Consider the following 15,000-nt stretch of genomic DNA (forward strand, 5'->3'; position numbering starts at 1 on the left):
AGGATTTTTTTCTGAATTTATTTGCAAATTATGGTGGAAAATAAGTATTTGGTCACCTACAAACAAGCAAGATTTATGGCTCTCACAGACCTGTAACTTCTTCTTTAAGAGGCTCCTCTGTCCTCCACTCGTTACATGTATTAATGGCTCCTGTTTGAACTTGTTTTCAGTATAAAAGACACCTGTCCACAACCTCAAACAGTCACACTCCAAGTTCCACTATGGCCAAGACCAAAGAGCTGTCAAAGGACACCAGAAACAAAATTGTAGACCTTTACCAGGCTGGGAAGACTTAATCTGCAATAGGTAAGCAGCTTGGTTTGAATAAATCAACTGTGGGAGCAATTATTAGGAAATGGAAGACATACAAGACCACTGATAATCTCCCTCGATCTGGGGCTCCATGCAAGATCTCACCCCATGGGGTCAAAATGATCACAGGAACGGTGAGCAAAAATCCCAGAACCACACAGGGGGACCTAGTGAATGACCTGCAGAGAGCTGGGACCAAAGTAACAAAACGTACCATCAGTAACACACTACTCCGCCAGGAACTCAAATCCTGCAGTGCCAGACGTGTCCCCCTGCTTAAGCCAGTACATGTCCAGGCCCGTCTGAAGTTTGCTAGAGAGCATTTGGATGATCCAGAAGAAGATTGGGAGAATGTCATATGGTCAGATGAAACCAAAATATAACTTTTTGGTAAAAACTCAACTCGTCGTGTTTGGAGGACAAAGAATGCTGAGTTGCATCCAAAGAACACCATACCTATTGTGAAGCATGGGGGTGGAAACATCGTGCTTTGGGGCTGTTTTTCTGCAAAGGGACCAGGATGACTGATCTGTGTAAAGGAAATAATGAATGGGGTCATGTATCATGAGATTTTGAGTGAAAACCTCCTTCCATCAGCAAGGGCATTGAAGATGAAATGTGGCTGGGTCTTTCAGCATGACAATGATCCCAAACACACCGCCCGGGCAATGAAGGAGTTGCTTCTTAAGAAGCATTTCAAGGTCCTGGAGTGGCCTAGCCAGTCTCCAGATCTCAACCCCATAGAAAATCTTTGGAAGGAGTTGAAAGTCCGTGTTGCCCAGCAACAGCCCCAAAACATCACTGCTCTAGAGGAGATCTGCATGGAGGAATGGGCCAAAATACCAGCAACAGTGTGTGAAAACCTTGTGAAGACTTACAGAAAACTTTTGACCTCTGCCATTGACAACAAAGGGTATTTACCTAACTATTGAGATAAACTTTTGTTATTGACCAAATACTTATTTTCCACCATAATTGGCAAATAAATAAATTAAAAATCCTACAATGTGATTTTCAGGATTCTTTTTTTCATTTTGTCTGTCATAGTTGAAGTGTACCTATGATGGAAATTACAGGCCTCTCTCATCTTCTTAAGTGGGAGAACTTGCACAATTGGTGGCTGACCAAATACTTTTTTGCCCCACTGTATATATATTTATATATATACACCTCCCCTCCTCCTCCAGGTGTGTGACTACGAGACCAACGTGGCGAGGAACCTACGCATCCACATGACCAGCGAGAAACACATGCACAACATGATGCTGCTGCAACAGAACATGAAGCAGATTCAACACGGTCTGCACCTGGGTCTGGCCCCGGCCGAGGCTGAGCTCTACCAGTACTACCTGGCTCAGAACATCGGCCTGACTGGGGTCAAGCTGGAGAGCCCCGGCCCAGACACCCAGATGATTATTAACCCTTTCCAGCTGGACCCCAATACGGCTACTGCACTCAGCTCTGGGCTAGGTGAGAATCAAGGTGACTGTTAACACTTTATTTTACTGTCACTCTCTCCTTCTCTGTCTTTCTCTCTCTTCTATTGCTCTGTGTCTATCTGGCCCATACTTCCTCTAGAACATGTGTCTCTCTCTTCTATTGTTCTGTGTCTATCTGGCCCATAACTCGCCCAGAACATATGTCTCTCTTTGTTTTGATCTGTCTCTATCTGGCCCATACCTTCTCTTTTCCCTCTGTCCTCCATATCCTTTCTCTTTTCTCTCTGTCCTCCGTATCCTTTCTGTTTTTCCATCTGTCCTCCGTATCCTTTCTCTTTTTCCATCTGTCCTCCGTATCCTTTCTCTTTTTCCCTCTGTCCTCTGTCCTCCGTATCCTTTCTCTTTTTCCCTCTGTCCTCTGTCCTCCGTATCCTTTCTCTTTTTCCCTCTGTCCTCCGTATCCTTTCTCTTTTTCCCTCTGTCCTCCGTATCCTTTCTCTTTTTCCCTCTGTCCTCTGTCTTCCGTATCCTTTCTCTTTTTCCCTCTGTCCTCTGTCCTCTGTATCCTTTCTCTTTTTCCCTCTGTCCTCCGTATCCTTTCTCTTTTTCGCTCTGTCCTCCGTATCCTTTCTCTTTTTCCCTCTGTCCTCTCTCCTCAGTATCCTTTCTCTTTTTCCCTCTGTCCTCCGTATCCTTTCTCTTTTTCGCTCTGTCCTCCGTATCCTTTCTCTTTTTCCCTCTGTCCTCTGTCCTCAGTATCCTTTCTCTTTTTCCCTCTGTCCTCCGTATCCTTTCTCTTTTTCCCTCTGTCCTCTGTCCTCCGTATCCTTTCTCTTTTTCCCTCTGTCCTCCGTATCCTTTCTCTTTTTCCCTCTGTCCTCTGTATCCTTTCTCTTTTTAGCTCTGTCCTCTGTCCTCCGTATCATTTCTCTTTTTCCCTCTGTCCTCTGTATCCTTTCTCTTTTTCCCTCTGTCCTCCGTATCCTTTCTCTTTTTCCCTCTGTCCTCTGTCCTCCGTATCCTTTCTCTTTTTCCCTCTGTCCTCCGTATCCTTTCTCTTTTTCCCTCTGTCCTCCGTATCCTTTCTCTTTTTCCCTCTGTCCTCCATATCCTTTCTCTTTTTCCCTCTGTCCTCCGTATCCTTTCTCTTTTCCCTCTGTCCTCCGTATCCTTTCTCTTTTTCCCTCTGTCCTCTGTCCTCCGTATCCTTTCTCTTTTTCCCTCTGTCCTCCGTATCCTTTCTCTTTTTCCTCTATCCTCTGTCCTCTGTCCTCTTTATCCTTTCTCTTTTTCGCTCTGTCCTCCGTATCCTTTCTCTTTTTCCTTTGTCCTCTGTCCTCTGTCCTCTGTCCTCCGTATCCTTTCTCTTTTTCGCTCTGTCCTCCATATCCTTTCTCTTTTTCCCTCTGTCCTCTGTCCTCCATATCCTTTCTCTTTTTCCCTCTGTCCTCTGTATCCTTTCTCTTTTTCCCTCTGTCCTCCGTATCCTTTCTCTTTTTCCCTCTGTCCTCCGTATCCTTTCTCTTTTTCGCTCTGTCCTCCGTACCCTTTCTCTTTTTCCCTCTGTCCTCTGTCCTCCGTATCCTTTCTCTTTTTCCCTCTGTCCTCCGTATCCTTTCTCTTTTTCCCTCTGTCCTCCGTATCCTTTCTCTTTTTCGCTCTGTCCTCCATATCCTTTCTCTTTTTCCCTCTGTCCTCCGTATCCTTTCTCTTTTCCCTCTGTCCTCTGTATCCTTTCTCTTTTTCCCTCTGTCCTCTGTCCTCCGTATCCTTTCTCTTTTTCCCTCTGTCCTCCGTATCCTTTCTCTTTTTCCTCTATCCTCTGTCCTCTTTATCCTTTCTCTTTTTCGCTCTGTCCTCCGTATCCTTTCTCTTTTTCCTTTGTCCTCTGTCCTCTGTCCTCTGTCCTCCGTATCCTTTCTCTTTTTCGCTCTGTCCTCCGTATCCTTTCTCTTTTTCCCTCTGTCCTCTGTCCTCCATATCCTTTCTCTTTTTCCCTCTGTCCTCCGTATCCTTTCTCTTTTTCCCTCTGTCCTCCGTATCCTTTCTCTTTTTCCCTCTGTCCTCCGTATCCTTTCTCTTTTTCGCTCTGTCCTCCGTACCCTTTCTCTTTTTCCCTCTGTCCTCTGTCCTCCGTATCCTTTCTCTTTTTCCCTCTGTCCTCCGTATCCTTTCTCTTTTTCCCTCTGTCCTCCGTATCCTTTCTCTTTTTCGCTCTGTCCTCCATATCCTTTCTCTTTTTCCCTCTGTCCTCCGTATCCTTTCTCTTTTCCCTCTGTCCTCTGTATCCTTTCTCTTTTTCCCTCTGTCCTCTGTCCTCCGTATCCTTTCTCTTTTTCCCTCTGTCCTCCGTATCCTTTCTCTTTTCCCTCTGTCCTCTGTATCCTTTCTCTTTTTCCCTCTGTCCTCTGTCCTCCGTATCCTTTCTCTTTTTCGCTCTGTCCTCCGTATCCTTTCTCTTTTTCCTTTGTCCTCTGTCCTCTGTCCTCTGTCCTCCGTATCCTTTCTCTTTTTCCCTCTGTCCTCCGTCTCCTTTCTCTTATTCGCTCTGTCCTCCGTACCCTTTCTCTTTTTCCCTCTGTCCTCTGTCCTCCGTATCCTTTCTCTTTTTCCCTCTGTCCTCCGTATCCTTTCTCTTTTTCCTCTGTCCTCTGTCCTCTGTCCTCTGTCCTCCTTATCCTTTCTCTTTTTCGCTCTGTCCTCCGTATCCTTTCTCTTTTTCCTTTGTCCTCTGTCCTCTGTCCTCTGTCCTCCGTATCCTTTCTCTTTTTCCCTCTGTCCTCCGTATCCTTTCTCTTATTCGCTCTGTCCTCCGTACCCTTTCTCTTTTTCCCTCTGTCCTCTGTCCTCCGTATCCTTTCTCTTTTTCCCTCTGTCCTCCGTATCCTTTCTCTTTTTCCTCTGTCCTCTGTCCTCTGTCCTCTGTCCTCCTTATCCTTTCTCTTTTTCGCTCTGTCCTCCGTATCCTTTCTCTTTTTCCCTCTGTCCTCCGTATCCTTTCTCTTATTCGCTCTGTCCTCCGTACCCTTTCTCTTTTTCCCTCTGTCCTCTGTCCTCCGTATCCTTTCTCTTTTTCGCTCTGTCCTCCGTATCCTTTCTCTTTTTCCTCTGTCCTCTGTCCTCTGTCCTCCATATCCTTTCTCTTTTTCCCTCTGTCCTCCGTATCCTTTTTCTTTTCCCTCTGTCCTCCGTATCCTTTCTCTTTTTCCCTCTGTCCTCTGTCCTCCGTATCCTTTCTCTTTTTCCCTCTGTCCTCCGTATCCTTTCTCTTTTTCCTCTGTCCTCTGTCCTCTGTCCTCCTTATCCTTTCTCTTTTTCGCTCTGTCCTCCGTATCCTTTCTATTTTTCCTCTGTCCTCTGTCCTCTGTCCTCCGTATCCTTTCTCTTTTTCGCTCTGTCCTCCGTACCCTTTCTCTTTTTCCCTCCGTCCTCTGTCCTCCATATCCTTTCTCTTTTTCCCTCTGTCCTCCGTATCCTTTCTCTTTTTCCCTCTGTCCTCCGTATCCTTTCTCTTTTTCCCTCTGTCCTCCGTATTCTCTCTCTTTTTCCCTCTGTCCTCCATATCCTTTCTCTTTTTCCCTCTGTCCTCCTTATCCTTTCTCTTTTCCCTCTGTCCTCCGTATCGTTTCTCTTTTTCCCTCTGTCCTCTGTCCTCCGTATCCTTTCTCTTTTTCCCTCTGTCCTCCGTATCCTTTCTCTTTTTCCTCTGTCCTCTGTCCTCTGTCCTCTGTCCTCCTTATCCTTTCTCTTTTTCGCTCTGTCCTCCGTATCCTTTCTCTTTTTCCTCTGTCCTCTGTCCTCTGTCCTCCGTATCCTTTCTCTTTTTCGCTCTGTCCTCCGTATCCTTTCTCTTTTTCCTCTGTCCTCTGTCCTCTGTCCTCTGTCCTTCGTATCCTTTCCCTTTTTCCATCTGTCCTCCGTATCATTTCTCCTCTCGCTGTCTGTCTTATCACCTTTCAACCCTCTGGCATTGCTTCCTCTCCTAGGAGGTGGAGGGGTTCAACAAAGAGCCCATATTGTTAGCCACCCATTCCTCATGACAACCTGGAGGTCACAGCTGTAGCCTCGCTGTTTCTCATGTCTACAAGCAAGCTTGCACACACCAATCAGATCAAATCAAGTGTTAATTGTCACCTGCTTCGTTAACAGCAGGTGTAGACTAACAGTGAAATGCTTACTTACTTCTACCCAACAATGCAGAACACTCTAAAATTGAAATATTCACAGAAAAAAATTGTAGGAATGAAACTAAAAATACACAGTGAGCAATGACCTCGAGCCTGGCAACATACATGGTACCAGTAGGGAATCTATGTGCAGGGTTACGAAGGATATCTATGTACATATGTACATCTACAAAAACTACTATCAGATGTTATACAGGGCATTCAGAACTATTCAGACTATTCTTGACTTTTTCCACATATTGTTATGACACTGCCTTATTCTAAAATTTGATTAAATATTTTTTTCCACACTCATCAATCTACACACAAAACCCCATAATGACAAAGCAAAAACAGGCTTTAAGACATTTTAGCAAAGTTATTACAAGTCAAATACTGAAATATCACATTTGCATAAGTATTCAGACCCTTTACTCAGTACTCTGTTGAAGCACGTTTGGCAGTGATTACAGCCACAAGTCTGCTTGGGTATGATGCTACAAGCTTGGCACATCTGTATTTGGGGAGTTTCTCCCATTCTTCTCTGCAGATCTTTCAGGTTGGATGGGGAGCATCACTGCAAAGCTATATTCAGCTCTCTCCAGAGATGTTCGATCGGGTTCAACTCTGGGTTCTGGCTGGGCCACTCAAGGGCATGTCCCGAAGCCACTCATGCATTGTCTTGGCTGCATGCTTAGTGTCGTTGTCCTGTTGGAAGGTGAATCTTTGCTGCAATCTGAGGTCCTGAGCACTCTGGAGCAGGTTTTAGTCAAGGATCTCTCTCTGTACTTTTCTCTGTTCATCTTTCCCTCGATCCTAACTAGTCTCCCAGTCCCTGCCACTTGAAAACATCCCCGTAGCATGATGCTGCCACCACCATGCTTCACCGTAGGGATAATGCCAGTGACATAATGCCGGATAATCATAGTGACCATCGTTTTCTTGGTCACCTCGCTGACCAAGGCCCTTCTCACCCAATTGCTCAGTTTGGCCAGGCGGTCAGCTCTAGGAAGAGTCTTGGTGGTTCCAAACTTCTTCCATTTAAGAATGATGGAGGCCACTGTGTTCTTGGGGACCTTCAATGCTGCATAAATGTTTTGGTACCCTTCCCCAGATCTGTGACTCGACACAATCATGTCTCGGAGCTCTACGGACAATTCCTTCGACCACATGGCTTGGTTTTTGCTCTGACATGCACTGTGGGACCTTATATAGACATTTGTGTGCCTTTCCAAATCATGTCCAATTAATTGAATTTACCACAGGTGGACACCAATCAAGTTGTAGAAACATCTCAAGGATGATGAATGGAAACAGGATTCACCTGATCTCCATTTAGAATCTCATAGCAAAAGGTCTGAATACTTATGTAAATAAGGTATTTAACAAAAAAAAAGTTTTTTAAATATGCAAAACAAAATTGTCGTTATGGGATATTGTGGAATCCATTTTAGAATAAGGCTGTAATGTAACAAAAATGCAGAAAAAGTGAAGGGGTCTGAATCCTTTCCAAAGGCACTGTATATACGTAGGGGTAAAGTGACTAGGATAGATAATAGACAGTAGTGTGTCTGTATATACGTAGGGGTTTAGTGACTAGGATAGATAATAGACAGTAGTGTGTCTGTATATACGTAGGGGTTTAGTGACTAGGATAGATAATAGACAGTAGTGTGCCTGTATATACGTAGCGGTTTAGTGACTAGGATAGATAATAGACAGTAGTGTGCCTGTATATACGTAGGGGTTTAGTGACTAGGATAGATAATAGACAGTAGTGTGCCTGTATATACGTAGGGGTTTAGTGACTAGGATAGATAATAGACAGTAGTGTGCCTGTATATACGTAGGGGTAAAGTGACTAGGATAGATAATAGACAGTAGCAGCAGCGTATGTGGTGAATGTGGAAGTGTGGCGACAGTGTGCCTGTATGTACGTGTTGTGTGTGTATGTACGTGTTGTGTGTGTGTGTGTGTGTGTTTATTTGAAATGTTTGTGAGTATAATGTTTACTGTTCATTATTATGGTTTATTTCACTTCTGTTTATTATCCACTTCACTTGCTTTGGCAACGTTAACATATGTTTCCCATGATAATAAAGACCCTTGGACTGAGAGAGAGAGAGAGAGAGAGAGAGAGAGAGAGAGAGAGAGAGAGAGAGAGAGAGACAGAGAGAGAGAGAGAGAGAGAGAGAGAGAGAGAGAGAGAGAGAGAGAGAGAGAGAGAGAGAGAGAGAGAGAGAGAGAGAGAGAGAGAGAGAGAGAGAGAGAGAGAGAGAGAGAGCAGTGTCGTAACAGAACAGAGCTCCTTTTGTATCGATCAGCGTTTCATATTGTGTGAGAAGGCCTACTAGCTTTGCTACCCACTACTCTAAAGCTAGCCCTGCACTGCCCTAGCCCAGAGTCATTAAAACTATCTGATGAGGAAGCTGACAAGTTGAAAGGGATGATTGTAATTGATCCTGATCCAATCCTATTATATATTTTTTTATAGGCAAGGCTTTGTATGGAGCCACTGGGTCTGTGCAATGCTTTATTTGATCAAATCCTTTGGTGTGACTGAGGCCTATAGTGCTATGCTATGGCTAGTCTTCTTCTTCATGCCTCACTCCTCCACCACCTCCAACTCCTCCTCCACCTCCTCCACCTCTACCACCTCTACCACCTCCTCCTCCACCTACTCCACCACCTCCTCCTCCACCTCCACCTCCACCTCCTCTACCACCTCCTCCTCCACCTCTACCACCTCCTCCTCCATCTCCGCCACCTCCACCTCCTCCTCCACCTCCACCTCCACCATCTCCACCTCCACCTCCTTCTCCACCTCCACCTACTCCACCACCTCCTCCTCCACCTCCTCCTCCTCCTCCACCTCCTCCTCCAACTCCACCTCCTCCACCACCTCCTCCTCCACCTCCACCACCTCCACCATCTCCACCTCCTCCTCCTCCTCCTCCACCTACACCTCCTCCTCCTCCTCGTCCTCCAACTCCAGCTCCTCCACCTCCTCCTCCACCTCCACCTCCTCCACCTTTCCTTCTCTCTTATTCTCCTTGTCTTCCAAATCACTCTCTCTGTGTCACCTCTCTTCTTTCTCTAACCGTCACTCTCTCTCTCTCTGTCCCCAGTGAATAATGACTTGTCTGCGGAGCTGCATCTGGCCAGTGGTCAGCTGATGGCTGACGACCTGTCTGTCCTCTCCGGCGGCAGTGGCGAGCTCTCCCCACCCATCAGCGACCCGTCGGTCCACATCTACCAGTGTTCCATCTGCAGCCGCTTCACCTCCGACAGCCTGGAGGTGCTTGGCGCCCACGTCAACGCGGAACGCACCCTGCCCGAGGACGAGTGGCGTGGCATTGTGGGAGATGTGTACCAGTGCAAGCTGTGCACCTACAACACCCAGCTCAAGGCCAACTTCCAGCTGCACTGTAAGACAGACAAACACATGCAGAAGCATCAGCTGGTGGCACACATCAAGGAAGGAGGGAAAGCCAACCAGTGGAGGTTGAAGTGCGTCGCCATCGGCAACCCCGTGCATCTGAAGTGCAACGCGTGCGACTACTACAGCAACAGCGTGGATAAACTGCGGCTGCACGCCACCAACCAACGACACGAGGCTGCCATTAGGCTGTACAAGGTACCGTTCAATTCTGTTATGACATCATCCACAACCGTACTGGTAGACACACAGCAGCCATCAACTCACAAACCAACACAGCATCACGGTGTTAACAAGCCTAGGCCACTTTAATAACGTGATGCACCGAACTGGTAGACACACGTACTGGTACTGGTACTCCCTCACTCCTCTATTTCCCTACTCCCTCTATCCTCTATCCTCTATCCTCTACTGTCCTCTATTCTTTGTCCTCTATCCTCTATCCTCTATCCTCTATCCTCTATTCTCTATTCTCTACTCCCTCTATCCTCTATCCTCTAATCTCTACTCCTTCTATCCTCTATTCTCTATTCTCTATACTCTATACTCTATACTCTACTCCCTCTAAGCTCCATCCTCTATCATCTATCCTCTATTCTCTATCCTCTATCCTCTATTCTCTATCCTCTATCCTCTATCCTCTATTCTCTATCCTCTATCCTCTATTCTCTATCCTATATCCTATATTCTCTATTCTCTATCCTCTATTGTCTATCCTCTATCCTCTATCCTCTATCCTCTATCCTCTATCCTCTATTCTCTATCCTCTATCCTCTATTCTCTATCCTATATCCTCTATCCTATATCCTATATTCTCTATTCTCTATCCTCTATTGTCTATCCTCTTTTCTCTACTCCCTCTATCCTCTATCCTCTATTCTCTATCCTCTATACTCTATCCTCTATTCTATACTCTATCCTCTATTCTCTATCCTGTATACTCTATCCTCTATTCTATCCTCTATTCTCTATCCTCTATCCTCTATCCTCTTTTCTCTACTCCCTCTATCATCTATCCTCTATTATCTATCCTCTATTCTCTATTCTCTATCCTCTATTCTCTATCCTCTATCCTCTATCCTATATCCTCTATTCTCTACTCCCTCTATCCTCTATCCTCTAATCTCTACTCCTTCTATCCTCTATTCTCTATTCTCTATACTCTATACTCTATACTCTACTCCCTCTAAGCTCCATCCTCTATTCTCTATCCTCTATTCTCTATCCTCTATCCTCTATTCTCTATCCTCTATCCTCTATTCTCTATCCTCTGTCCTCTATTCTCTATCCTCTATCCTCTATCCTATATCCTCTATTCTCTATTCTCTATCCTCTATTCTCTATCCTCTTTTCTCTACTCCCTCTATCCTCTATCCTCTATTCTCTATCCTCTATTCTCTATCCTCTATCCTCTATTCTCTATCCTCTATCCTCTATTCTCTATCCTCTATCCTCTATTCTCTATCCTCTTTCCTCTATCCTATATCCTCTATTCTCTATTCTCTATCCTCTATTCTCTATCCTATTTTCTCTACTCCCTCTATTCTCTATCCTCTTTTCTCTACTCCCTCTATCCTCTATCCTCTATTCTCTACTCCCTCTATCCTCTATCCTCTATACTCTATCAATCCTTCTCCTGTGCCCCCCCTTCATCTACACTGATTGAAATTGATGACATCAATAAGGGATCATATCTTTCACCTGGATTCACCTGGTCTGTGTTTTGTACACTGGACGTATTAAGCTAATGAGGAACTATTGACCAGCCCTAGCGATGTGACTGTGGTGTGTATGTGTGCCCTGTAGTGCAGTGAATGGCTGTGTGTTCCCAGCAGTTGATTATCGTCTGGCAATAGCCAGCTAGGCAACATGAAGCATTGGCAGCCATTAAAAATCATAGCAGGGATTTATTTTATTTTTTATTAGCAATGATTAAAGGCGAAGGTATAAGACCAAGTCTGAGGCAATATAAAGGGATAAACCAAAGAGGAGAAATAGGGAAACACGTCCAACAATATTAGTGGAGCCATTTATTTTCTCTGAAAAGGGAGAATAGGCAGAAAAGCAACCCTGAACTACCTCATTGTCCTAGAAAATAGGATGATGTTATCACACACACACACACGCACGCACAAAGAGAGTGAGTAAGACAGACCATTTTTAATTGGTGCCAACATATAACAACATAATTAAAAGCTCCCAGAGTTGTAATGCCTTTTAAGCCATGTCTGGGTCATGTGGACTCGGGTGTACGTGTCTTAAGCTTCCTGGCGAGCGATTTAGCTTTGGCCAGTGAAGAAGGTGAGAAGGTCAACCCACTGTCCTCTACATGCATTCAGTTACCCCTCTACTGTCCTCTACATGCATTCAGTTACCCCTCTACTGTCCTCTACATGCATTCAGTTACACCTCTACTGTCCTCTACATGCATTCAGTTACTCCTCTACTGTCCTCTACATGCATTCAGTTACCCCTCTACTGTCCTCTATATGCATTCAGTTACCCCTCTACTGTCCTCTACATGCATTCAGTTACGCCTCTACTGTCCTCTACATGCATTCAGTTACGCCTCTACTGTCCTCTACATGCATTCAGTTACCCCTCTACTGTCCTCTACATGCATTCAGTTACCCCTCTACTGTCCTCTATATGCATTCAGTTACCCCTCTACTGTCCTCTACATGCATTCAGTTACTCCTCTACTGTCCTCTACATGCATTCAGTTACCCCTCTACTGTCCTCTACATGCATTCAGTTACACCTCTACTGTCCTCTACATGCATTCAGTTACTCCTCTACTGTCCTCTACATGCATTCAGTTACCCCTCTACTGTCCTCTACATGCATTCAGTTACGCCTCTACTGTCCTCTACATGCATTCAGTTACCCCTCTACTGTCCTCTACATGCATTCAGTTACCCCTCTACTGTCCTCTACCTCTACTGTCCTCTACATGCATTCAGTTACCCCTCTACTGTCCTCTACATGCATTCAGTTACCCCTCTACTGTCCTCTACCTCTACTGTCCTCTACATGCATTCAGTTACGCCTCTACTGTCCTCTACATGCATTCAGTTACCCCTCTACTGTCCTCTACTTCTACTGTCCTCTACATGCATTCGGTTACCCCTCTACTGTCCTCTACATGCACTCAGTTACCCCTCTACTGTCCTCTACCTAGCTCTAGAACACTGAGGGTCTGTATAGCTCTAGAACACTGAGGGTCTGTATAGCTCTAGAACACTGAAGGTCTGTATAGCTCTAGAACACTGAGGGTCTGTATAGCTCTAGAACACTGAGGGTCTGTATAGCTCTAGAACACTGAAGGTCTGTATAGCTCTAGAACACTGAGGGTCTGTATAGCTCTAGAACACTGAGGGTCTGTATAGCTCTAGAACACTGAGGGTCTGTATAGCTCTAGAACACTGAGGGTCTGTATAGCTCTATGGGAATCGGTGGAAGATGCAAACAAAAATCATATTCAGACTTTTTTGCTGCTTTGTCGCTCAGTAGAGATCTGAGGGGATTCAGAACGGCAGGTTTTCCAGACTTTACAGCTGGAGGCCAGATGAGAATATCAGGACATGGGCTACTTCTGCCTCTACCCCTCCATATGTGTGTGGGGTCCAGCAGAATGGCTTGTCTGGGGTCCAGCAGAATGGCTTGTCTGGGGTCCAGCAGAATGGCTTGTCTGGGGTCCAGCAGAATGGCTTGTCTGGGGTCCAGCAGAATGACTTGTCTGGGACCCAGCAGAATGGTTTGTCTGGGGTCCAGCAGAATGACTTGTCTGGGGTCCAGCAGAATGACTTGTCTGGGGTCCAGCAGAATGGCTTGTCTGGCGTCCAGCAGAATGGCTTGTCTGGGACCCAGCAGAATGGCTTGTCTGGGATCCAGCAGAATGGCTTGTCTGGGGTCCAGGAGAATGGCTTGTCTGGCGTCCAGCAGAATGGCTTGTCTGGGATCCAGCAGAATGGCTTGTCTGGGGTCCAGCAGAATGGCTTGTCTGGCGTCCAGCAGAATGGCTTGTCTGGGGTCCAGCAGAATGGCTTGTCTGGGGTCCAGCAGAATGGCTTGTCTGGGGTCCAGCAGAATGGCTTGTCTGGGGTCCAGCAGAATGGCTTGTCTGGGGTCCAGCAGAATGGCTTGTCTGGGGTCCAGCAGAATGGCTTGTCTGGGGCCCAGCGAAATATTTCCATATTTGTACTTTTCTTTTAATTTGTTTTTCTTCCCTTCCTTTCCCTTTTTCAAACCTTTGAACCCACAGTGGCCCCAGCACGTGTAATGCTCATCTTTATCATCGAGGGAGGGAAACAGAGAGTGAGGGAGATAGGTAAACAGGGGAGGGAAGTGGGGAAACGGGGAGGGGGGGGGGGACAGAAGGAGGGAGGGAAACAGGGGATGAGGGAGGGAAACAGAGAGTGAGGGAGGTAGGGAAACAGGGGGGAAAGAGGGTGGGAAACAGAGAGGGAGGGAGGGAAACAGAGAGGGAGGGAAACAGGAAAGGGGGTGAGAAACAGAAAGGGGGGAAAGGAAACAGAGAGGGAGGGAGGGAAACAGAGAGGGAGGGAGGGAAACAGAGGGGGAGAAACAGGGGGAAAATAGAAAGCGGGATATAAGTCATAGAACGATGGATGGGGGTTAAAGAGAAGGGATGGCTAGAGAAACAGAGATGGTCTGGGGAGATGGTGCCTCTCTCTCTCTCTCTCTGGGGAGAGGCAGATAAGCCATCTTATTACCCATGATCCTTCTAGCTATGCCATGACCAGCCAGGAAAAAAAGGGGGAAATTAAACTAGAGAATGATGAGAGGAGGAGGAGGAGGAGGAAGAGGAGGAGGGAGGGGGTAAGGATGGAGGAGAAGGTGGAGGAGGAGGAGGGAGGGATGGAGGAGAAGGAGGAGGAGGAGGAGGGGGGAGGGAGGTAAGGATGGAGGAGTAGGTGGAGGAGGGAGGGGGGGAGGTAAGGATGGAGGAGGAGGAGAGAGGGAGGTAAGGATGAAGGAGGAGGGAGGGAGGTGAGGAGGAGGAGGGAGGGAGAGAGGAGGAGGAGGGAAGGAGGGAGTTAAGGAAGGAGGAGGAGGAGGAGGTAAGGATGGAGGAGGAGGGAGGGAGGTAATGATGGAGGATGAGGAGGGAGGGAGGTAAGGATGGAGGAGGAGGAGGGAGGAGGAGGAGAGGTAAGGATAAAGGAGGAGGAGGGAGGAGGAGGATGAGAGAGGTAAGTATGGAGGTGGAGGAGGAGGGAGGTAAGGATGGAGGAGGAGAAGGGAGGAGGAGGAGAGGTAAGGGTGAAGGAGAGGGGACTGGAATTCAGATCAATCAAAAGGAAAGTCTCCTTTTGTCCTCCCCCACCTGCATATTTCTATTTCTTCCTTCCTTTCCCCCTCTACTCCTGAATCATCAGACTCTGATGGAAGATGGTGGTTATATAGCTCTGGTATAAACTGGCCAATCTCTCCTTGACCATTAGGTGAGGTCAACCCCATTCTCTCATTTGTAAATCAAATGGCCCTATATGCTGAGTATTCAAAACATTAGGACCACCTGCTCTTTCCATGACATAGACTGACCTGGTGAATCCAGGTGGAAGCTATGATCCCTTATCGATGTCACTTGTTAAATCCACTTCAAGGTTCGTTAAACCTT

The 15,000-nt window shown here is 46.4% G+C and overlaps 1 protein-coding gene across 4 annotated transcripts in view; it reads left to right on the forward strand.

Moving 5' to 3' along the window:
* Window positions 1-15,000, forward strand: part of LOC110489594 (zinc finger homeobox protein 4) — a 150,520-nt gene that overhangs the window by 52,232 nt on the left and 83,288 nt on the right. For 2 of the 4 annotated variants that reach the window (XM_036943708.1, XM_036943709.1), the window contains exons 4-5: window positions 1,500-1,794; window positions 9,046-9,554. In XM_036943708.1, the coding sequence (XP_036799603.1) occupies window positions 1,500-1,794; window positions 9,046-9,554 (804 nt within the window). The remainder of the gene's footprint in view (window positions 1-1,499; window positions 1,795-9,045; window positions 9,555-15,000) is intronic. The other 2 variants (XM_036943710.1, XM_036943711.1) reach the window with 1 other exon arrangement.

The sequence above is a fragment of the Oncorhynchus mykiss genome, chromosome 15 (genome assembly GCF_013265735.2).
Source record: "Oncorhynchus mykiss isolate Arlee chromosome 15, USDA_OmykA_1.1, whole genome shotgun sequence".
Taxonomy (NCBI): Eukaryota; Metazoa; Chordata; class Actinopteri; order Salmoniformes; family Salmonidae; genus Oncorhynchus; species Oncorhynchus mykiss.